This window comes from Liolophura sinensis, chromosome 1 (assembly GCF_032854445.1).
Source record: "Liolophura sinensis isolate JHLJ2023 chromosome 1, CUHK_Ljap_v2, whole genome shotgun sequence".
Classification (NCBI taxonomy): Eukaryota; Metazoa; Mollusca; class Polyplacophora; order Chitonida; family Chitonidae; genus Liolophura; species Liolophura sinensis.
The window spans coordinates 40,897,893-40,923,295 of NC_088295.1; the positions used below are offsets into that span (position 1 = coordinate 40,897,893).

At 39.0% G+C, this 25,403-nt stretch overlaps 1 protein-coding gene across 2 annotated transcripts; it reads left to right on the top strand.

Annotated features, from left to right (window-relative positions):
• Positions 1–1,939: 1,939 nt before the first annotated feature.
• Positions 1,940–25,293, top strand: LOC135461709 (lethal(2) giant larvae protein homolog 1-like). 2 transcript variants are annotated; one of them, XM_064738910.1, is made up of 25 exons: positions 1,940–2,070; positions 2,284–2,430; positions 3,800–3,897; positions 11,176–11,257; positions 11,685–11,794; positions 12,453–12,599; positions 14,818–14,890; positions 15,282–15,365; positions 15,743–15,869; positions 16,198–16,249; positions 16,751–16,929; positions 17,112–17,329; positions 17,804–17,871; positions 18,144–18,294; positions 18,613–18,941; positions 19,256–19,344; positions 19,807–20,157; positions 20,562–20,845; positions 21,093–21,198; positions 21,420–21,543; positions 21,857–22,090; positions 22,483–22,596; positions 22,873–22,949; positions 23,306–23,364; positions 24,343–25,293. In XM_064738910.1, the coding sequence occupies exons 2-25, from the start codon at positions 2,347–2,349 to the stop codon at positions 24,472–24,474; spliced, it is 3,372 nt and encodes a 1,123-aa protein (XP_064594980.1). In that variant the 5' UTR covers positions 1,940–2,070; positions 2,284–2,346; the 3' UTR covers positions 24,475–25,293. The 2 variants fall into 2 exon arrangements, with proteins under 2 accessions (XP_064594980.1, XP_064594981.1); XM_064738911.1 differs by lacking the exon at positions 23,306–23,364 and having other exon boundaries at positions 24,343–24,481.
• Positions 25,294–25,403: the final 110 nt, after the last annotated feature.

The window sequence follows — 25,403 nt, forward strand, 5'->3', positions numbered from 1 at the left end:
CTATGTATAACGGGTTCTCGCGCAAGGATACATATATGTCTACATAATCAGTTGTAGCTCGTTCAAAATTTGTCACCTTTGATGATTTAATATTTTGAATTTTTCGTCTAAGGAAATATTATATAATATTTAAGCATTCATGGATATGTTCCATGATGTAATGCCCACACCCTCGTTAATTTGTTTTAGTTTTGACAGCCATTTATTTCAATTAATTTCATGATATTTCAAGTTATAGATATCATGCAATATTATAGAGGCCTACATAGGTGACTATGGCGAAATATACATGTCGGTCAAAATGAACAAAAATGTATACATTCGTACAGCTCAGGGTACAAATGCACGCAGTGAAACTTTCACAACATACATAGGCCTATGGGTTTTTCATTACACTCTTAAACTCGGTGTGTCACAAATACATACTTGGATCTGAAACATTGTCGGAACCAGTGTTGTACATATCAGTTCAAGATGGTCTCACACTGGCTGAAAATCAATAGGCCCCATGTCATGAGTTCTAATACATACTATATATAGTATTTTCAGTGCTGGTTGCCTGCATTTATTTATAATTGCCCTCGACTTGCAATGAATTAAGCTTACTTCAGACCAGAGTCTGGCCCATAAAGTTTGTATCTAATTGTCCTAAGGTTAAGTGTCGCTTCCGTGACTGCATGAACCAATGTCCCAGTGGCATGCGTGGACCGGGGAGAAATCGGTTCAGTCGTTGGCAGAGCATTGTGTCATCGGTCAGTGGCGGTTATTCAGAGAAAGTCCCGCGTAATTGTCATACACGACTGCCTCAATTTTTTCCACTTTAATCCCTTTTCTAAAGGCTCCCCTAGGCACGTGACAAAGCAACAAGTGATTTCCAAAGGCTGGAGGATTAAACACAAACACGGCTACCAGTAGCCTTTTCCGCCTCTTTTATCCAAGCCATTATGACTTCCATGCAACAGTTCTGAAGGCTACCGGTATACAGCTAGTCTGGTCATCTTAAGTGGGAAGGCACGCTATAGGGCCGATCGAGCGCTGAGATCTCATTTTAGGGCCAAGGAAAGTTTTCGAATTAGCGTATGAGCAGAGGTGAACTGTTATGACCTTATGGGACTATGCACATTTCATAAATCCGAAGCCAGTCCATACCTAACTCTGTATTATGGCCACGTTTTATTGGCTTAATAATAATAATAATAAAGAAATAAAATAAACAAATACACAAGCTAGGAGAAGATCTGTTTAAATGCTCTAGTGCCAGCATTCCTTGAAAGGCATGCAGGCCTATTTACCACAAAAGATGTCCGTGTATAGGCCTACCTACATATAGGCCTACACAATGGCTCCACGCCTCCATGTGAAGGATATATGAATCAGATTTAAAGTTACTATAAAAAATTCTGAACTTTGTCCTTTCCATTGTCCAAAAAACAAAAAGAAGCGAAGATATACCGTATTCAATTTTCCAAAAGTCAGCCTGAAGAGGTAAGAAAAATACCATCAGAAACCGCTCCAGACGGGGTTTATTTGCTTAAGGTGTTAAATTTCAAAATTCATACCAGGATGAACACTGTCCAGGCAAACACACCATGAGTTTTTCTTCTGTTTATTATGTTACGTAAAATGTACAGAAATTACAGAATCAGCGACAGAAACCCAGGCCACGTCTCAAATTTATCAAAGAGAAGATTCTAAAGCCACAGCTCAGCTGGGGGCAAACATAGCATTACTCATAACCGGAGGCCGGAGTGACAGTGTCACAGCGCGCTTAGTCAATGAGAAAATAGTTCCTTGTGTGTTTAACAGTTTAGCACTTAAAACCTTAAAGGACAGTTTTTCTGGCTAACATCAACTAGTACGCACAAGCTTAATCTTGCTGAGTGTGATTTAACGCCCAGGAATCAAGCACAGTTACGGACATGCGGTGATGCGGTCGTCGCGGAAGGATAGCTATGAACTACTGTTAAGCAGAGCAATGCTGTTCAAAAGCCATTAGATTCGCGCGGGTTGTAAAGGAGCGAGCGGTTGTAGCCAGTATCCCGTGAAATTCGATAGTTGTAACACCATCTGGTAAGTTGAATACTTCCAACCTTTCGCTAACATGTTCTGTTTCCCTTCCCGTCTGCTCCTTGTCTACCGTGCAGTTTGAAGGCCGGTTTTATCGGAGAACAAGTTGACCTCGTTACCGGTTCACGCTGAAGAAGCCGACTGACTGCGCAAACACTTCGGCTTTTAAAAAATCGGTGCAGTAGTTTTTATGGATTTTTTATGTTTGGCTTCCAGCATGCAACATTTCGTAAGGACGTAAGACCAAGAGCTACCCATTACACCGACCACATCACCATCATGTTCAAGTTTTTCCGAAAATCCCAGCCGAAGGAATCGGAGAGTCGTGAGGCGCAGAAGAAGGAATTATTTCAGTTCACAAAGGTAAAGGAGAACAATGGTCGAGCATGCTTTCATTAGCATATCTAGTTTGTAATTAACCACCGTCATATTACGCTTAGTGGACCCAAGTCATTAATCTAGGACAGAAGAACGAATTGAGGTCGCCCTTAGAAATACACTCAGCTTGTCTGGGGCAGGTTATTTTTTTTTATTCTTACACTCGGTGAGTCACGAAACACGTTTTGGGTTTTATGTAGAATTCCCTCTGCAAACTTAACAGCTCAAACTGAACGATTGCCCGTCTACGATGCTCGTCACACATCATGTCTACAAATAGCTTTTCCTTGGCATGCACTGCAGTGCACCTTCAGATGCAAGTAGCATTTCCGCAGTTAGCATCGTGCAAATTAAACTGTGCATGTTCAGAAAAAAATAAAAGAAAACTACTGATAGGCCCTATCTTAATGTTGAGAATGGAGATCTTTAATTGATTGGAGACAGCAGTGTTTCCTTTATGCAGTCATTAAAGTATGTGCATTCTTTGTTGAATATGTGTACCCTTGATGTAAAAAAACTGAAAGAACAGAAGCAGCAGTGTAAATTATGTCAACAAGTGTGAATGCTAACTAACACAATGTTGGTAGAAGTAGTGCTAGGATTTGAAGTTATCAGCTCATAATAGGCACACTTCTAGGATTCGTGTAAGTAGTACTAACAAATTCCATGAACCATTAGTTTCCCATTGTTCATAATACTTAGCTGCTTTATATACATGTACATAACGCTCTCAGCAGCATAGGGTTCTTAAAGATACATGTCGGTGGTATTAATTTGTTGTTATTTAGACCTGTGTAATTGTGAGTAGTAAAATTTGACTTTCAGTTTTGTGCTCGTGTGAAATTAGCTGTGAATTTTCTGCTGTATATGTGCCTACATACAACAGTTATATGTTAAACCAGACCAGCACATTTAATTCTTGTGATGAATTTCCTTTAATTAAAATAGTGAGACTAAATCTGACCATTATATTAAGAATGGGTTATTTCTTTAGAATAATAAAATCTACCTTATAAAGTTTTAGTATTTTGTCATTAATTCACCTTGTTTATGTGAGAGAAGATGAAGGCAGCCCATTTCTTTGTGATCTATTGTACTGTTACAAAAAAAAAAAAGACCTCATCATGACTGAAATTTACAGTGTATAACGTAAACCCTGTTGTGATTCTGAGTAAAAGGTCATTAGAACCTCATGGGAATAATAAGCAGATTTTCTTATGATCATGGTAATGTGGACATCTATCTAAACAATTGAGATGGCATGAAAGTAAGAATGTATTACATTTCATGGGAGTACATAATCAGGGGTTTGGTTTCTAATGCTTTCAAGGACCGCTTCACTTCTCTGTTTCAGTGTGTTGAACATGGTTTCCCAAGTAAGCCAAGTGCCCTGGCTTATGACCCCAAACTGCGACTGCTGGCTATTGGAACAAAGACTGGCGCTGTCAAAATGTATCCTTTTTCCAAAATGATTTACAACACTGACATTATAGGTTTAGGACTACATGTATGTAGTAGACTTCCATAAACCAATACATAGTATACTAGCTTGGATTTTGTAGAGAGTATTGACTGTCCTGCCAGCTGACTGTGCTAATCCAGTTATCAGGAGAATTTCCAGCATCTGTTCCTAGCCAGCTGTTATACAGAGAGGTTAAGTGTCAGACTGGACTCCGCAATCCTATCAAATAGGCACCTTATAGGTTTTCAGTCATGTACATGCATTGTGTATTCACCTCTTCAGACACAAATGTGTAGTAATACATGTAGCTGGAGTTACAGGTCAAGCTTAGCCAAGTACAGATAAATCACATGAAGAACATGCCTACCTTAGTTACTCTAATTTTTGCGCTAACCTAACCAATTTTTGCAATATTAGAGTTGAAAATTATCATCGGCTTTGTTGTGCATCTGTGAACAATTTTATGTGTTTTTGATATAAATTGACAGCCTTGTAGTGTACAATTTTTGCTTTCAGATTAGAACAATCACAGCTGGCAGAGCTATTATCTGAGGGTCTCCATTAAGCTGTGAAGTCATTTAGCGGTCTAGCAGAATAGGGTTTAATTGGCCGATAATAAAATGTTTCACACTACTGACCTGTGGTCATCACAGGACAATAGGCACTACGACTATGGCCGTTGAGTGGACATAAATGAGCTGCACACAATGCCGTTTCATTGCTACACAAGGTGTCTAGTTAATCTGAATGACTGAGTAATGGCATTCCTCAAAGAGGCATTTTCATGTGCATGTTTCATTCAGTTGATGAACACGGGACTTAAAAAGGGAATTTATTCATTCTGTTTAAAATATGATTGTATTACGTGGGCAAGACTACATATCAGATAATCTATACTAAGAGGTGAAAAATCACCAATCTGGTTACATTAATCTATAGAAAGGACATTGACACAGATTCTAGTCAGGTAATCTGACCCTAATACTAACACACCCTCTACTGTCATGTGTTTTATAAGGATTGGGTGACTTCAAAGGAGTTTGTGATAATATATGCTAGGAAAACTACCCTTTCCGGGACTTCAGGAAAGCTGATAAGATCTAAACAAAGGGTGACCATGAAAAATCTGTTTGTTGTAACACTAATTTTGCCTGATAATGGAAAAAAATCTATTCAGGCAACAGTTGTCATTCAATGCAAATTCTATGTTGTTAGCTAAAAGCTAAAAGATCCAGGGTAGTGCATTACAGGATATCGTTCACATATTTACATGTAGATGGTGTTTAGCAGTGGTCAGGGTGGGTGTAGCTGCAATCCGCAAATGTGTGATAAGTCAAGATCTTCAGAAGCAGTTAAGCGAGAAGGTTGAGTTCAGGGCGTGCACTCTAGAAAAGGTTAGGCAAGAATTGTTTCTTAACACAGACTAATGTTGACCAGAAAAAGTTTCTTTCTGGACAGCTTCACTAGAATACCAGTCTTCCTTTGCGAGGCATCTGGCTAAACCCATTGCAGTTCATTCAGTGCTTAAAAGTTATGTGATACAGACCAGTATGTATGTATCGTGCATGAGGTCGCATAAAAATACTGTGTTACTGGTATTCTTGGAGTACATCATTGCATGCAATTGGGTAATCTAGAATTGTATTTAAATGCTGGTAATAGTTTTGTATTGGACCAAAATAAGTTAGTAAAGCTATACCATTGAAAGTCTAAGAACTAGCAAGCTTGGGCAGACACATGTTGATGTGTATGTCAATAATGAACTTGATAATTTTTTGTTTACTGAGAGCCTGTGTGGCCGAGGAGTTAAATGGTTTAACAATGTCAGTGCTGATGACCTCAACCAGGAAATCTAAGTGCTTGCAAAGGAAGTTACATACACGTCAAGTCTTTTGTATTTCAAACACACACTCAGTATGCGGCAGGGGGGCCTCAAAATGCAAACTGTTGATGATCCATTATCAAGTTGCATGTCTTTTTAAATGTGGTTAACTGGTATTCTGATTGTTAGTATATTTCTTGAATAGTATTAAGTAATATAAACATGATTGTAAAGGGGATGTGAGTGATGATATGTACATGTACAGAAGTAATCTAAATTTGAACTAGGGATTGCCTTGGCTGCTGGGTGTGAATGGCTTCAAGATGTGATGAGGGATATCTAGTGGACATGTAATGCTGTATGAAAGACATGTCTGCAATACACGCTGGCTTTAAATGTGGTTATTGACCGCCCAGCCCAGTCCTAAGCTTGTTCAGAAAGTCATTAGCTGTCTGCCTATACCTTTCACAGGTTGTTTTATTGCGATGCCAGCACACGACTGTCCTCAACACCTAATTTATTATGGCCACTTCACCTTAGCAACTGCATTTCTGAGCCAACAGACGTGTTATTCGTCGGGTATCTGGGCTCCACTTATGCACAGTGGCACAGAATTGAATATGATGAATTTATGAAATGCAGCGAGTAAGCACATTTCCACTGAATTGACTGTAGGGTTAGAGCCCTGTATTAAGTCTACAAGACAAGTTTAGAGCTTTGTAGTGTAGATGTTACATGCACACCTCCCACTGTTAGCTGTCAGTTTGACATTTGCTGAGCAAGTCATGTGAGGCTAGTAACAAGATTGCCAGGGCTTGGTGAGGATTATTCACCTATGGTTGGAAACTAGTTAAACCAGCTCTTAAGTTAGGCCGCATGTTGTTCTTGAATGGAGAGCTTCCGCCCCCACTGTCACTTCACTTTACATCTTTCTAGTTTTTTTTGCAACAATTAATTCAACTCCTAAACTTTAGTCAGTGCATTATCGCAAAGGTGAAATACTGGATATTTGTTCATCTTAATTTTAAATTCGGCCAAGGTGTTAGCTTAGTACCGGGATTTATGGCCTTTAATTCATTTAGACTGTTGAACTGAGAACAAGTGTATCTGTTTTTTTTTTGTAGTATCCACAGAAGACTGTTGACAGATTATTATATAGTTTTCTCTTTGTAAGTTTGCATGTACAACTGTATGTAAATAAGAAATAAGGTACATGTAATTTATCCCAGTGTTAAGTATGTGCTTTCAATCTGACCGTTGTGGACTGCACCTTAAATCTCTTGCACATGTGTGTGATATAGGATGTGTGCTTAACTGATGTGTTGTTCATAATATTTGACAGAACAGGACACTGGAAGTCAACATGGTTTAAAAATATGTGTATTTTTTTTTTACCAAAATGGATCATGTCCTATGTCAGCTGGCAACATTTTTTAACAAAAGATTTTACATATGTTTTGTGACATTTCGAGAGTGAGGCCTAGTGTTGCCACCATATTGCGGATCCTAACATAAACTGAGCTTTGAAACTGAAAAAGTGCTGAAGAAGCAAGTAAACTAAATGGAAATATGCAACTTTTTAAAAACTTTTTGACATCAAATTTCATATGTGAATAGAACACTGCTTTGTGTATTGATATGTGAAATCAGCAATTAATTGTATGATCTAAATATTTTTGTCCTGAAATCCTTCATTCTGAAAACCTAAATCATAAAGATTAGTGTGGACGTGAGGCACATGTAATTGTCATCGCCTGCATATATGTATACAGAATGCACAGTGTTGAATGCGAGTCCGGCTTGGTCATTGTTCAAAGTTTTAGGACCATTTACCCCTTTTCACTGTTTGTATTGCCTTAGTTTTTACTTCACGTTGCTTTGTACCTGCAGCACCTCAACATTGTCACATAGCTGGACGTGTGCAGAGGCAGCCCAAGGCAATTATGTCATTTCCGTTCATGGTTTAATACCCAATTAGCCGTGCACTGTCTGGTTTGCACGACCCTGATAAAATGTCACTTCTGTCTTTCCACATTCATTCACAACTACATATAATTGTATAATTGGCTTTGGTCAGGCTTTACTGGTATTTCATCTATAGGCTGCACAGTTGACAGGATATTTGCTGTAGACTCAGTTATCCCAATAGTCTTTCCCCTCACCCTAATTTCTCAACCTTTTCGCATGTGAAAGAGCAGCAATTTATGCACCTTTTAAATTTGATTTTGTAGATAACACTACATTGGTAGGGTTGCACAGTTTCAGGGCTCCTGAACAGAATAAAGCCTTCAGAATACGCTCTAATAAACCTCTTACAAACAGGTGAAAAGCTGGAAGAATTATTTTTACTGTTAAGCATTGCATTGCCAACGTGCCTTGCTTGTAAGACACATCTTCATTTGCAGTATATCATGCCCATGATTTGCATTATGATCTGCTTGATCTCCCATTTAATTACATGTTACATGTACTGTGATGCATGCAAGGATTTTTAGGAACATGTACAAGCAACTAGAAGATTTATCTGTTTGGGAAATTATACTCAAGGCTTGTTTCTTTGCTGTTGTACAACCAAGAGAATAAAATGTCTGATAAAAAGGCACGTAGGAAGATCCACTTACCAAAATAATTTTTGATCAGTCAGATTTGATGTTACAGTGAGCCTTAAAGGAATACAATAAAGGTGTTGAAGTATTAGCAATTTTAATTTTGCATTTGGAAATGTGAATTAAGACACCCTGCACATTTATCCGTTAAATTGTAATGTATAGATTTTGGAATAGTGCTTGGCTGAAGGCGTATCTTGTTCATCTAGATGTGCTTTTAAAGACCAGCATTTACACATACAGTATCTGTGTAACAAGCATCTTGATTCTGATTTGTGGTAACTTGTATAGCAGGATGCAAAAGGATGCAGGATGTCTTGTGGTAGTTTGTCAAGAGAAATTTGTCATGGAATGATTTTTATGAGGTTACAGCTCTATGTAGTCCAGATTTGAGACCGTACTATTCTCACACTGATACAGCTTGGGGCTTTTGGTTAGATACTGGTACTTATGTTATGGCTAAGCCAGGACCTGCAGATCCTATTTCAACAGGGCATTCCTCTATGTCAGTTTGTCTTGCTTATAACCAAAAGCACATGTGAAACTGTGACAGTGTGCAGGAAATCAGCCATTAGAATCAGCGGCCTAGATCTGTGACTGAGTCTGGTGACTTGCCAGGCTTTTAGTCTGTAGACAATCTGGTCACCCTGCAAACTTTAAGCTGTCAGCTGGGCTGATACAGTCCTTTCTGGATGAAGGAGTGGGCGTTTACATACCAAGGGTTGACCCCACTCATCTGCTAAATGCTGGTGTCTTATTCCCACCCATCCCCCCCCCCCCCCTGCTGTACTGTGTCCGAAATTACTTAAAACTACTCTAGTTTTAAGTACACATTAGCTCCATACCCATCAGATTTCAAACTGTTAGTAGGCAAAAGCCACATCCTGTATTATTTGGATTGGCATGCACATGCAGATGAGGCTGGATGAACTCGATCAGCATGTGGAAAGTAACGTATGCCAGTCCCCTATTTTTCTATATTTTTTCCCTTTGTCAGCAATACTACATAACCTCTGACCCCCTGGCATTTTGTTACTTATACCCCTGGGTGATGTGGGTAGAATAAATACCAGCCATGCTAACAATGGTCACCTGTCATCTGTGAATGAACTAGAGTCTTGTAACTTAATGTTTTTGTTTAGGCTGCAAAGTGGGTTATAGTATGATAGCTATGTGTGGTGAGTAATAGAGCAGGCTTGCCTACATGTAAATCTACATGTGACAATCTGTCACAACCAGACCTACATGTACATTGTACATAAGGTTGCAGCATAGTGAGGCTTTAACCTCCTATCTGAACTCCCACGTAATCAGGTTTGGTCTGTGGATGGATGTGTAGGTTGTACCTACTCTTGGTAAGTTAGCCTCAGACTCTGGAGGAGGCTGCTGGGCTAGTTCCCAGCAGGAGATAGCAGTGACATTTAGATATGGAATGTGAGAGTGTTGTGCTGCAGCCCTTCAGACCATGTGTGGATTAGCCTGGGGGGCTGTGCAGCAGGTGACCAAGATCCGCAAACACATGTACATACAGTAGACCAATGCAGACTTAGTACAGCCATCTACCCTTAGATGAGGCACATTAGGGCCTTGTATAGTCTCCCTGTTTAGCACAGCAGCATCCAATCGATTCATGTCTCGTGGCCTCCCCTTTGAGACACAATAATCTGGTATGTTTCTCAACCACTAGGGCTGTTCATTAGAACATTAACCAGACTTCTATTTTGTAGACTAGTGCTTCTTATCCAATTTTGTGACACCAGCGTTCACTTTGTAAACTAGTGGATATAATCTGATTTGTGACCACACCCATTTTATATCAGTGTAATATGTATGCAACTGATTTACACCTCCTGCTAGTAATCCAAGCCCACTGTCTACATATCAGCATGACATGCACTGGAACTACAGTGTGTCTGACCTCGATTGTTCCCGACTTGTGAGTTGCATTCACCCTGGAAGAGCCCCCACACTGTTATGACCTGTATATCACACCCAGTGTGCCTCACCATACCTGACAAAACATTTACACAAAGATGCTGTAAAGCCTTCATTAAAACCCTATTCATCCAGGTCAATTTCATGCTACATTTAGGCTGTCACTTTTTATCTGTTAACATGAACTCCCCAGCCACAATTCTGGTTGCATCTCTAGTTTTTACCAGCTACAGTGGAGAGAAAAGTAAAGGATACAGGAGAGAAAAAAGTAGAGAAATGCTTCTACACCATGCTGGCAGATGGCTGTCAGTACATTATTAACGTGTCGACCTGTTTGCATAGAAAACACCAACTTCCCATGTAGTCTGTGCAGTTATTAGATTTTGTTTGGTATGGGAAGTTTTTCCAACTTTCATGATAAAATATTTTTGTAAATAAGTATAAAAATAAGTACAAAATAAGTATACAGACAAAATCAGGCCTGGCTATTGCGAATGTGCATTATTGTCTACTTGTACATGTAAACTTCTGTGTGTTTGACAGGAGCACCAGGATGTACATGTAGATTGAATCGACGCTGAATTGGCAAAAAGTAGACGTGCATACTTAGGGAGTTTATAGGTAGATGCGGACGTATCATCTAATGATCAGATGAAGTCATTCTTCATTCTTTTGTCTTCATTAGAACACTCCATGGAAAAGGTGCAGTGCTATTACTTAGTACTTAACATTTTAGTGTGTACAAAGTGAATTCATTGAAGGTTTCTCTCTTGAAGATGCTGGTAGCTGCATGTAAAAAACTACACTTATTGACTTGAATGAAACGTGTACTATGGCACAATTGTTCTGTGTAAAGTGATGTGTGTGCAGAATGTTAAATGTGTATGAACCTTGACATAAGAAAGCTATGGCCGTCCCGGGGTAGAGATGAGTGGTCTACACCAGGAAGACGTACAAGTCAACCAGCTCTTCTTCCTCAGTGAACAGGTCAGTTCTTCTTCACAAGTCATTCCACTTGGAGAATGTTTTTTGTGTTTAACATGTGATTTTTACTTAATGAATCACCCTAACTTAAACTGTATTATACCCAACATTCCTTTCATGACTGTTGGTAATTTTTCAGAATTTTTGAGAGATCTAGTGACCAAAGAACTGTGTTGCGAGGTGTATGTAAATATGTATCCTAGTGAGAAAAAAAATATTAGTTTATAACCTTATTGGTCTCTAAAAAATATTGGTCTCTTCAAACGATTTTTCAGGGCAAATACTGCAGGTAATATTACATAAATGTGGTAAAATAGAATGAATTTTCTCATTTACGTGCGATATGAATAAAAATACTGTATATATTTAAGACATACTGCAGCAACAACTATCTTCATGCCTAACCTGTTAATAAATCGTTTGCTTTTAGGGCCGCCTCATCTCCCTGTGTAGTGATAACAGCCTGCACTTGTGGGAAATCAACATCAGAGATAACACCGCTGTTCTTGATGAGGTCAAGCATTATAACATGGAATCCAGGTGAGGTGATAGGGTATTACTTTTATGTGCAGTGGGGAGTGGAGGTTGGGTGGGGTGGGGTTTGGTTTACTCACATAAATAGGTGCTAATTGGAGCAGCTGTACTTGTGAAATGGACTGGTCTGATTTGAAGATGTTGAATGATTTACTGTATAAAGTGATTTATTTGATCATAGCACGTCCTTTTGTGTTTGAATTAAATGTTAAATCACCAACAAAATTGACTGGAGGGGTGCCACGCACTTGTGAAGTTATTTGCTGAAGTTATAAAATAACCCTCAGAGTTGATAACTTTCGTCTTGTGGACTTCGATGTAGATTAGGCTATTTCAGTATATTTGATCACTGAAGCTAGATTGAATTGAATGATTTGAAACTTTTTTTGTATTAATCACTGTCCTTATATTTGCTTGGGTAATGCATTTAGTTTGTATTTGGTTGACTTCTTTTAACTTGCTTTCACACCTGTTTTCTAACTGATTCATCTAAGCTGTTATCTAAACTAGATGTAATACAGTCACTCAAATTACACCCCAATCATGAGGGCAGTCATGGAGTCTTCTGCACTTCATTCATCTGTCTTGTCAGAAGCATGGGTCAGTCCAGAGACTGCAGCTGTAATTCTAACCACCTCGTTATCTGTGCTGATTGTTTCTGCAGCAAGCTTAAGAGCATCTCTGCCTGCTGTCTGAGTTCTAATGGAAGCCAGCTGCTGTTGGGGACAGAAGGTGGTAACATTCTCCTGTTGGATGTCAGCAACTTTACACTACTGGATCAGATAATATACCAGGATGTTGTTATGCAGAAGTAAGTCCTTGTTTCTCTTTGAAGTTCCCGGAACTGTAAGTTAATTGTTTCTCGTGACTCTAAAATCTGAGGGAAAATAATTAAAATTGGTGTTAGATTGGCATTTCAAAATGTACTTTTCTTGGAATTCTCATTTTGTTTGGAAATGAGTTATTAGTAATGAATAACTATTGTATTTAGCATGTGATGATAAACACATAATTAGTTGAAAAGCTAATACAAGTTCAAATGGAGAAGATGTTTTTACATGCCTTTGATGGAGGAGCTATTGGAAAGAGTCCCTTTTGCGTAGTCCAGCATTGCCTTTGCATACTAATGCATGGTTATTTTTATGAAAACTTTAGTGTTGTCAAAGACAATAAATAAACGTTTTTTGCTGCTCCGTATTTAGCTCAGAAATAAATTGTACCTTTGAGCTCTGACCTCATAATTGTATCACGAGGTCAGTCTAACTAAGTGCTATAATTTTACTATCTAAAACCTTTCAGTTGAAAGCTGAATTTTTTTTGACAAACTCTGATTCATGGTTAAGTGTAATAGTCTGTTGAATTTTAAAGCTAATGATGTAAATGCTGTCAAATAGGAAAGTAGAGTATGTAATTGTTGATGCTTTGCTCTCTGAATACTGTATGAATATTGCAACAAGTGGGTAATTTGTTAGAACTGGATGGTTAGAGGAGGCATTGTTGACTCGCATAAACTATTGGGTTATCCCCTGTCAAAGTGTATTGGATGGGAATACAGAGACACGGATTGGAGCCCAAATCTCACAGCTGTGTAATTTGATCTCTGCTTTATTCAATCTTCATCAAACTCTGGAGCCAGTCAAGGAATTACAAACTAGATAGAAAGATTTGATTGTGGTTGGGGACACAGACAGCTGTCTGTGCTGATAACCAGATTAAGGGGATTACAGCCCAGCCAATTTATACAGAGTCAGTCCATGCAAAGACCTGGCCAACTGGACCATCTGTGGCTGGTTAAGGGGTGTTTAGTGAGGGTGACTTGCATAGCCCCTCCCCTCTTCTCGATCTCACCCATCTCCTGTGAGTCCTCTAAGTTCTCACTCCTCACTTCAACCAGTCATTGAGCCTGGACTATTGATTTTCACCCAGTATAATATGCTCTTGTAATATGACAGCCAAAACCATTTGAACAGGGATTTATCACTTGGGCTTACTGCTCCAGCAGGCTGTTTCTCTTCAGCCAGGCACATAAACATTCCCCAGACAGCTGTTTTAGCCAGAGGAATTACATTGTAAGCTAGGAATTAACTGCTAATAGCATCGTTAACCTATGCTTTAGTTAGGACCAGTGAAGAAATGGCAGCCAGTTGCTTGCTACTTCGATGTGATAAGTTGCCATAGTTTCCCTCTCGTTCCTAAGGTGTTGAAGCATGATTTGTCCTTCAGCCTTTTTGCACTGTTTTGAGGCATGTCGTCTTCAATTTGCCTCTGATTGCAGGCATGATCAATCAATATATATATATATATATATATATATATATATATATATATATATATATATATATATATATATACACACACATATATATATGAAACACGTCCTGATCTTTATAGTAAATTAGCTACCTTACTCTTAGGTGGTATTTTAGACCTAGGCTATCAAACAATATTGATCAGTATCTGATAAGGGCTTGTACCAGTGTAAATATAACAGGGGCATTTGGTACATATGAGAGGATAAAGGAGAAGCACTTTTTAATTGCACTATTGAGTGCTTGGCTTGGACACTTTTTATTGGGAAAATCTGACCTAGGAGTCATTACTCAGTCTTTCCTGCTTCAGTCTTCTACACATATGGATATAGCTGAGGTAAATGTAACACTGAAAGGGCTTTACATAACAGATCACACCCGATATACAGTGAACATACACAGTGGGAGTGCACCAGCCCTGTGATATAGACGAATGATAATAAAAGGGGTCAGGTACCGTTCCACTAGACATACATTTATATGGGTTTACAAAATGAAATGTTCTAGGTTGAATGGCCAACAGTAGGGCCTTCACAAAAGGCATAAATGTACTGGTCCAGACAAACAAATTTCCCTCCAAATTTACCACATTATGCAGCACACAAAGCAACTTTTTAATGCATATGAATAAACATTTATTTATGGCAGTAGTGCATTTACACCAGTCTGTCTGATAGTTTGAATAGTAATGTCATCAGTAATGTGAATGATTTGTTGCAGTGTGCCAGATGATTTCAAGATCAACCCAGGTGCAGTGGAGGCCATTGCTGTGCACCCTACCAACCCAGACAAGGTAGTGCTCATTTTGTTATCAACCGTTCTACATACGGTAGATGACCTAATATGTTGCCCAATAAAGCGCAGTTCACAGGCAAATAAATACCATAAAATGTTATTTGTGGTGCTGAAACTTTCATTAGGAAATTATCCTACCTTCTAACTGACCCATGAAAACTCCTTTCAAAAATCAAAAGAACTCTCAAAATCGGGCTAAGTGTGCAACGTTGTAATGGTCAAAATTTTAGGTCATTTACCGTATATCACAAATATAGATCTTCAGATTGGGCAATAATGCCTTTTGTGTTATGATCCTATCTTCCTTTGTTATAAAATACCCATCCTATGTTCTCACTGTTTAACTGGATTTTGTGTTCAACTATGTTACAGTCAGTTTTATGTTTCAGTTTCTCATTGGTTACAATCGTGGTTTGATTGTACTGTGGGACAACAAGGAGAGCAATGCTGACAAGACCTACAATGCTACACAGGTATGGACCTTTAGTAGACTAACTATATTTACCTTAAAATATGACCTGGAAAAAAAAAAGTGCAGTGTTACAGGCAAATGAATGTGACAAAGCATTAATTTGGGGGCTGAAACTTTCTGGTATCATCCTGCCCTCTGAATGTCTGTAACACCTAACCAACATGGAAAGGACTGCCTGTATCGGGTAAAACTAGTGACCCAAACCATTAGTGGTTAATTTAAATGGCTTTGGTATACAAGGCAACGTTACAAATGTTAAATGTCATTGATACATCTCTTTGAATATACCTAAAAAAAACTAATCCAAATTTGTTCAAGAAGAAGCTTTCAACTTAAAAATAACTGTGCAGAGAATTTATGATGTTTTCTTTTCTGTAGCAATTGGAGTCTCTGACTTGGCATAGGAATGGTACAGAGTTTGTCAGCTCGCATGCTGATGGTAGTTATCTCGTGTGGAGCTCCACAGACTCTTCCGGACCAAAGGAACCCGCAGCTTCACCTTATGGTAAGAACTCAAAAATGATGTTGGCGTTACAGTCACACTAATCATCATGCTGTACCCATTTGCTGAACAATCATGTGAACTTTGGGATTAATAGTTTGAGATCATTTCATATGATTATTTTACCAGCTATTTGGACTAACGTGAAAAATCCATAAAGTGTAATTTACCATCTACATTTTTTTATCATTTAAATAGAAGATGTAAATATTTTGGCTTTTCAAAATAACTGCCTTGGGTATTATTAATAGAATTATGATGGCTTTCATTGTCTAGCATTTCATGATGTCTTAGTGTTAGCATTTTAATAGGGTATACTTCCTTTTTTCAGGCCCATTCCCTTGCAAGGCAATTAGCAAAATCCTATGGAAAACCGCCAAAATGTAAGTAGAAATAACACTAAGTGTGAACATTACTTTTAACACCCTAAGCAAAGTCCATGGCAGTTCCCTGGAGAATCCGGGGGTGTGACCATGTATCTTTGGTCATCCTTACTAACGAGTTGAGCTGTTATGACAGCCAACTAACTTGTACATATCTGTGTATGCACGCTGTTTATTTAAATCAAACCATTTTCTTAAAATTATTCCATTATTATTAATATTAATATTCAAACTCGCCTTTAACAGATAGCTCTCTGTCCCAAAGTAGAATTTATTCAATTCACAATCCTGTATCACACAAATGTCAGTAGAATTTATTCAATTCACAATCCTGTATCACACAAATGTCAGTAGAATTTATTCAATTCACAATCCTGTATCACACAAATGTCAGTAGAATTTATTCAATTCACAATCCTGTATCACACAAATGTCAGCAAAGATTAATTCACATAATTAAATTCTGCAGACAAATTCAAACTGTTTGTTTTATTCCCTCAGTGATCCCGAGCCATTCATCATTTTCTCTGGAGGCATGCCACGTGCCAGTTACGGTGACAAGCACACAGTCAGTGTGATGCAGGGCTCCAATCACACCGTGTTTGACTTCACCTCCAGAGTCATTGACTTCATTGCGATCACTCGGGGAGATGAGGATGACACAGAAGAATCTAGAGCAGGTAAAAAGTGCACTGGAACTTATGGCAGTGAAGCTATGTCCCAAACATACCAGTAAATCTTGGAGAATTTGCGAACACTGCAGTAAATCTGAAAGATCTCGCAACATCACAGCAATTTTTTAGCAGCTGATCAGGTGTGTTTTAATAACAATGTTTTGATTATTACCTAATGCTGTTGACAGAGCACGATGACCCTCACGCCCTGATTGTCCTGGTGGATGAGGAATTGATAGTCATTGACCTGGACACCCCCAACTGGCCACTCTTCCGCCTGCCATATGTGAACAGTTTACATTCCACTGCCATCACATGCTCCCAGCATATAAACAATGTACCTGAACAGCTCTGGGAGAAGATTGTGGATGCTGGCCAGGCTCAGAACAACGCTTACTCAGCCAGGGTGAGGCTCATTACTGACCTGTCTTAGTTCACCAGCTGTTTACATTCCATGCATACCAGAAGGCTGGACACATGGTAGGGACTCAGTCAGGCCTGCCTTAAGTGTGGAGAATGTCAGAAATCTATCCACTTGCTAGTAATTAATCAAAAGAGCCAGGTGGTAGCTGAAATAAGTTGACTGCTGCCTGTAGGCTGTGAAGCCCATGGAGCCATTACTTAGTACAGTATTTCTAGGAGTGTTGATTGTTGAAGTCTGGAGTTCAAATCCAAGACTCTGCAATTTGTAAGAAATCATCTAGGAAGGGATTTGAATTTAGGTATGTGTATTTTACAAGAAACCCTTTTTGTTTTCAGTAGGATATTACACATATGAAAACCCAAATCTCAGATTATGAAAGTGACACATTCAACTGGTAAAACGAAGTTTTGTTTTCGTTTTAAATTCATTTTAGTGAAATACTTTTTTGGATTTCAGGAATGGCCAATAACTGGTGGAAAGGCCTTAGTGGACGCTCCGGTTTCCAGAGATTTGCTGCTCACTGGGTAAGAGATATTTTTCATTAATTCCTACTTAATTTTTTAGGCCGTTTGTTGTATTGTAATGTAGTGCAATTGATTCCCCTAGATTAGAAATATGCTGTTAATAAGCTGAACATTACAAAAACTGTCCCAGTCACTTGCAACTTTTTACTAGAACGGCCTTTTTGTCTTTTCTGCTTCTGTGAAAAAGTGGCTGAGACATGTATCCTTACAATGCTACCTTTATCCTTCCTTTTTGTAAATTTTTTAATTTGCCCTTTTTCCCCCACCAACAGCCACGAGGATGGCGCAGTGCGCTTCTGGGATGCCTCTACCACAAGTCTACAGCTGATGTACAAGCTCACCACTGCACCTCTCTTTGGCTCTGATGTTGGGTCTAGTGACAATGCTGCTGGAGAGGAGGAAGAGTGGCCTCCCTTCAGGAAGGTAAGTCAAACTTATTGTAATATACATCTGTCTGGAGGTGGTAAATCTAACACAATTTTCATTTTATCTTCACTAATCAAATTATATTTTAAGTAAAGTATTTAAGTTTGCTAATGTAGCCTATACAAATCAAATTTTGATCAAATTATTATTGTCCCTGCCTGCCCATTATGTTTTTTGATTTTCATTATTTACATGGTGCCTTGATGTTTGATTAATCACACACATATACTATGCTCTACTTCCCAGCAGGCCAATATTTATGTCCCTGCCTCGAAAATGTCTTCATTTATATTTGATCATTCTGTCCCTGTGCAGGTAGGAACTTTCGACCCATACAGTGATGACCCTAGACTGGCCATTCAGAAGATCGCACTGTGTTCTCTGAGCGAGACCCTTATTGTGGCTGGAACTGCAGGTCAAGTGGTCATCCTACAGATGGAGAGAGAAGAGCGAGAACAGGAGGTCAAGGGCGTGAATGTCAACATTGTCGGGGAGAGAGACAACTTTGTGTGGAAAGGACACGAAGCCCTGACCCTGAAAGAAGGAGATCAGAAGTTCGCCCCAGGATTCCAACCCACCTGTGCTGTACAGTTATGTCCCCCTGCTGCCTGCACCGCTCTTGCCTTCCAATCAGAGTGGCAACTGTAAGTACACCAGAATTTTGTATTTATTCACTTTTTTAAGTGACAGTACACAGCTTTGGTTAAATCACAGTAATTCAAATAAGCGAAGTGCACATATGAAACTGGAGTTACTTACCTAGAAAACTACTTCTGCTTATTGTTTATAACTCTTTTAACAGAACTGTAGGAGTGAAGACCCTATGTATCTGGTTGTGAAGTCCTCGGTTAAGTGACCAGTGGTTTCCAACAAATTGTATATGTTACACGAATCTACCAAACTTTCTTGTGAACGTTCTGATGACCCAATTAATAAAGCCTGTATCGGTCTCTTGCAGTGTGGCGGCTGGTACAGCACATGGATTTGCCTTGTTCGATTATCTCCAGAAGAAAGAAGTGGTGACAAAATGTACTCTTAACCCTAACGGTAAGCGATAATTTATTTGCACAGCCGACCTAACCCCATGGGGGTTTTATGTTATTTTAGCTGTGGCTTTAAGTTGGAAGGTTTAAGTTGCCTACCATAAACCTGACCACTGTTGTAGAAGTCGAACATTCTGATGTACGCCACTAAACACCAGAAGCACTCTTTTGATGAGGTTCTTTTATCATTAGAGAATTACTGTATTTCATCTAAAGTTTGGTATGAGAAAACGCCTTTTCAAAAAGCAAATAAAGGCCTTAAAATGATACTCTTATCATTAAGTTTTATTCATGAGAAAATTAATCAAACTTCATGAAAAAAATCTTTGAATTGGCCCTATAAAGTGGATGAGCCAATCAGAATAAAGCAGAATGTGTCAGTTGAATAATGCTTAACTAGAGGTGAAATGCAGTACTAAGACATTAGTGAAATCAATTCAGCTTGAAAAACTTTTGATGTGAACAGATTTGACAGGGGTTGTTCAAGACACGAGCATGTCGAGAAGGAAATCCTTCAAAAAGTCACTGAGGGAATCGTTCAGACGGCTGAGAAGACGACGATCAGAGCGCCGAAGGGCAGAGGAACAGGGCAAGAAAGAGGGCACAGAAAAGGGCATTGAGCAGAAGGACACCACCCCACCGGCTGAGGCTGGAGCTACTGCTTCCCCTACCCCTGCTGCGGACCCAGAGGCGGGTGCAGCTGCCGCTGCTGTGGAGCGCAAACCTGTGGAGAGACAAGTGGAGGCTCGCAGTACAGAAGATTTCAAAGCCTCTCTTGTTAGATGCCTGTATTTTGCGGAGACATTTGTCTTGAATGGTATGTTTATGATGGTTGTCTAGCCTTGTCATGAGTAAGAATCCATGCTTTAATCCATATTATATAGCTGCTTCTAAAAGTGGAAAAAAGGTCATGTTAAGATTCATTTCATAATGGGGTAAGGCAGCCCTTGTTGGCTCAGTGGTTTAATGTGCTTGTTCATTTTGGCTATCACCCCTTTGACAAGCGAGGTCATGTGTTTGAATCCAGCTTACACTGCTTTGCCTGTGGTGAGGTTTCTCAGGTATTTAGCGAAGGGCAATAGTTAAATTTAGGCACTCTAGTTCACGCTGACCTGACTGCTGTGATATAAAAATTGTTGGGCGATTTTAAATGCTAATCAGAAGTATGTATAATAGGCTGAAGACATTGTGATTTCAGTGTTTTACTTCTCTTGTTTACAGGTTCACAGCCAAGCGCTACTCTCTGGGCTGGTACCAACTCTGGCACAGTTCTCATATTTACCATCACCCTTCCCGCCAGTGACAAACGAGCCGTAGATGAAATCTCTGCAGTGCTGGCTAAGGAGATTAAGTTGCGCCACCATGCCCCAGTTATCTCTATTGCCGTGCTAGACAAACAGAATCGTGTGGTGCCCGCACCGCTAGAAGTGCAGCATGAGCGTGCCAAGGCACCGGACATGTCAGGCGATCATCATGTTATCATCTGCTCAGAGGAACAATTCAAAGTAACTTCCTTTTCTAATATTCCCAGATGTAAATTTTCAACTGAAGAATTACAATCAGTTGTTAATAGAGCGTCTTTTTGCATGTAGCCAAGCTACTCTACTGTTTTTAGATGAAAATATCAAGTCCTCGCTTTTAATATTTCTATCAATATTAGTGTTGTGCAAAGGGTAAAATCGTCAATAAATGAAGGTCAAAATGTATGCCTATTTTAATTGCCTAGTTACAAATATGCTGTTACATTTGTAGTTGTTCAGTTTGCCACATCTAAAGCCAGCTTACAAGTGCAAGTTGACGGCTGTTGATGGAGCAAGGGTACGGCGACTTGATTTCGTCAATTTCCGCAGCAAAACAGGTAACTGGTGTTCATTGTGATAATTGTCATAGAAAAATAAAATGGATTGCTTGTTATAGAACTGGATTGCTTGTCATAGAACTGGATTGCTACTACTCCATGTAACTAGAACTAATTTCAGCCTTTGCAAATCATTTACAAACTTTTTTGCCTAGAGCATTTTGGAATTTCTCAACATATCCATTAGTTTGAATTGAAAATGAAATATGTTTGCCTTTCAGATGAAAACTACAATGAGTTTGACATTGCTTGTTTGACCAATCTAGGAGATTTAAGTGTGTATTCAATTCCTAACCTACGTAGACAGCTCATGCAATCAGGCTGTATAAGGAAAGAGGATATCAAGTAAGTTGCTTTGTGTTTTGTAATTTGATAAGGGTAGAAGCAATATTGAGAGAAAATAAAAAATCAATTCAGGGAAAAGTTCATTGCAAGTGTTCTCATAAAACAATATATGTAACTGAATTTGAACAAAATATTTTCCACCAAAATGGGCGTACAAAGTTATATCCCAGATGTCTTTGTCAGTATTATTACTTTGAAAACACTTTATGTAGTAAGTCATGCCTTATTTTTGCTGATTGCCCCGACTATTTTGTGTGTATCATTCTATGCCATTTGTCTGACCTGTGTTCCAACAATTTCTCGTCCTCTGTAGTGGCATTTCATCCTTCATCTTCACACGGAATGGCCAGGGCTTCTTCCTGAGCTCAGCATCAGAGTTTGTGCGTGTGTCGCTTTCAGCTCAGCTCATCACACTGCCCCTGTGTGAGGTAGAACTGAAGGAGGGTATGAGGCCGGAGCCAGAGCCTGAACCTGAGGTGGCGGCCTGCCCTGAGGCAGGGACACCCGCCATTCAGGTGACAGCTGCTGAGGATAGCGAGACAACTGGGTGAGTGAGTTGTGACCAAATGTAAACTGTATTCAGTTTGTAATTTGAAATGCGCTTTAAAGGAAGTTCTAGACTAACCCCTGTAACATGTAACAGTATATTTGCATTAAAACTTTCTAGAGGCATATTCAGTGCTGAAAGACACATTTTCCACAGCACGGTCCTGAAAATATCTTTCTGAGGTGAATAGAAATGGGCAATTTGAGTAAGTCATATTTTGAAATTTTAGGTCAAATGAAGTAGTTCAGGGAATTTGGAATATTAAATATTCCATTTATAAATTTTCAGAAGAAATCACTCTTCCTCTTGACTAAGCTGGAATAAAAGCTGCATTATTGGTTGAAGGGAGTACTTTTTGGAGTGTTCATGTTCTTTTCCTGTGACATTTTCAGAGCTGAAGGAGCTGTTGGTGAAGGAGAAACATTAGAACAGTCGGCAGTAGAGGACCACAATGACTCCCGAGCTGATACCACAGCTGACATCACAGTGGACAGCGTTACAGTCAAGTGAGTGGCAGTATTCTCATTGTAACACAGTCTTCTCATAGTAACACAGTCTTCAGCTTTAGACTCAATAATTGTATGCTGAATAATCCTGTGTTGCTCTTAATGAAAATATAATCAATTAAAAATGCCTAAAAAGATTTTACATTTCTCTACTCTTGTTAACATTATCTTTTTCATTATAAACTAGCCCAAATTTAAGATTTCCTTGAATTCAATTTAGCTCTAGGGCTGTCTTCTGTTCTACGTGACATTCATCGATACATGAAATGTTTTCAGTCCTGATGTTGTTGGAGACACAAGTACTCAGAGCGCAGAGGTGGTTACTACGGTTACAGAGGTCACAGTTGGTGGAGGTAAGTATTAAGACCTCGTCATGACCAGAATGTCCAGGCACTGATAGGTTACCTTCTAGGTCCCCAAATAAATGTGGCGTGGTATTCACTATATCTTGACTAAAAGAAGAAAAAAAACCAATAAAAAACCACTTCCATCATTGGGACGGTCTGCTATACATCCGTATTTGAATTACTCAGCCACCAACTATCGACACTAGTGTGCATACATGGGGTGATTAAGATAGTTGCTTCTCCATTACATCTCAACTACTCCATTAATGAATCTCATGTCATATCCACCATTAACAAGACCTCCTACTAACAATTTGAACTGAAGAGCTCAGCATATGAACCATTTCCTGGTTGTTTTCCAGTTACCAAGGAAACAAATGCTGATGACGACACCAAGGCAACTCAAGAACCCCATGAAGAGGTGAGGGAAACCCCCCCAGTACTCACCATTAAGATAAACCTGGACATCCCAGCTTAAAGCTTATTAATCTCTAATCCAATCATTCAGTACAGTCATTCACTGGGTTGTGGTTCTTTTTTCATCTTGCACAGTAAATGGGTTAGAATATGTATGTGTATCTTTTCCCATTTCCAGTCCCTAGAACCTGTTTATGTAACCATTTCCTTGTACATTTATTTTAATTTTTAAACTTTTCAAATGTATTCTTATTGTAACCCTTTGTATGATGTAATGTATTTCCACTGTATACACTAGTTTGTTTCAGTCTTTATGTTAATGTCCTTTATGAACATTGCATCAGATGCTGTTTGTTCTTGCATTACAATGTAATTTTCCAAAAGTTTTGTAAATCAGGGATGAAATACACTTCAGTGCACTTTACCATAAAGTCCTGAGGTTGGTCAGGTTATAGGCAATGAATATTGAAAAAGAAAACGTGTATTTGAAAATATTCATACCGTTTGTGTTGAATTGACATTTCAATGAACAACTTTTCTTAAAATTAAGTCTTGTAAAAAAAAAAGTTACTGTAATGCTTGTTGTGAAGTTTTCAGGAACAAAAAAGGCCTCATTATTATGTAATAATATACATTATTAATATACTTGTATATTCGTATGTATATATGCACTTGCCTACTCTGTCACACCACTGCTTGCTTACTGCTCATCCCTTCACTAGACTGCTTTTTGCTAGATCAGACTGGGATGTCAGTCAAAGGTGATGTACTGGGGGTGACCACACCTCTTCAGGGAAATTGACCAATCATTACTGACCTAACAAATCTGTACCCCAACTAAAGGAATATGTGCGTAATCCCAGTAATCAAGAGATTTCTTCTGGGACAATGAATGGAGTAGGAGTTTCAGGTCAGATGTGAACATTTTATCTTTAACTTCGCTTTCTCTTGATTAAGTGTGTGTTTGCTTTTATGTTTGCAGACTAAGGGTATCATAGATACAGCTACAGATAAGCTGGAGGACTTGAAGATCGAGGTCAAGGATGCAGTTCTGGAGAAGGTCAAGGCTGTGGAGGGAGAGAATGAGAACCATGTTGTTGAGGCTGTGAATTAAAAACTCGCCCATGGCGCCAGCTCTAATTATGCTCAATCAGATCTGTAGCTGCTTTGTTGTTGGAGTAGATGTAATGTGTTGGGGCGGTTTTTAGAAGTCTTCTACATTTTACCAGTTTTTAATTGGCTGTGGATCTGCGTGCGGATGTGTGGACTACGCAATTGTGTATTGTTTTTGTGCAATTGCAATGCACATCACTGCTCCCCTTGGACCTGCTCATCTTCCTGTATTCCTTCATCCCTCATCATTATGATTGGGGACAGCATCGCTGATTTTATGGCCAACAGTATTTGTTGTTGTAGTTACTAGTGGTTTAATGTCTAATGTTGAAAAGTATCGACTGTAGTTATTGCTGTCAGACGAGGCATTTTATTGTAACTCTTCGGGCTTGATGCATTTATTGCTTTATGCATATATTGATGAAATGATTTTAAAATGATGCTAATGTTACTGTTATCTATGCGTAGTACAGGCTGATTGGACCAACATGTTTTCCATAATGTACTGATTGGAATTGTTAATGATGTGGTGGTGTCCATGGTATTCTTGCTCCATGCCTTTGTGCCTTGTACATGACTAGCTTTTAAACAACCCCTTCCCGGCCCCGCTCCGAGTCTTTACATTGATGTGTTTTCATCATGCCATGTCTCATTGTCAGTTGTTTTTTTTTTTTTGTTTTTTTTTTTTTACAACCCACTGATTTCATTGTTAACATCAATTTCATTGTTAACATCAATTTCATTAACCACTAATGGTAAGATTATTTTGTCACAAATTTTTAATTTTATCATGAACAAATTTAATAAATGTTTTGCCTGCAGCCTATTAAATAGGTCTCCTGTTATACCTGTTGTGTTGGAATTAGCTGGCCAAGCATTTTAGACTGCCAGAGTTTGAAACATCCATCAAAACACCATCAGTCACCTGCC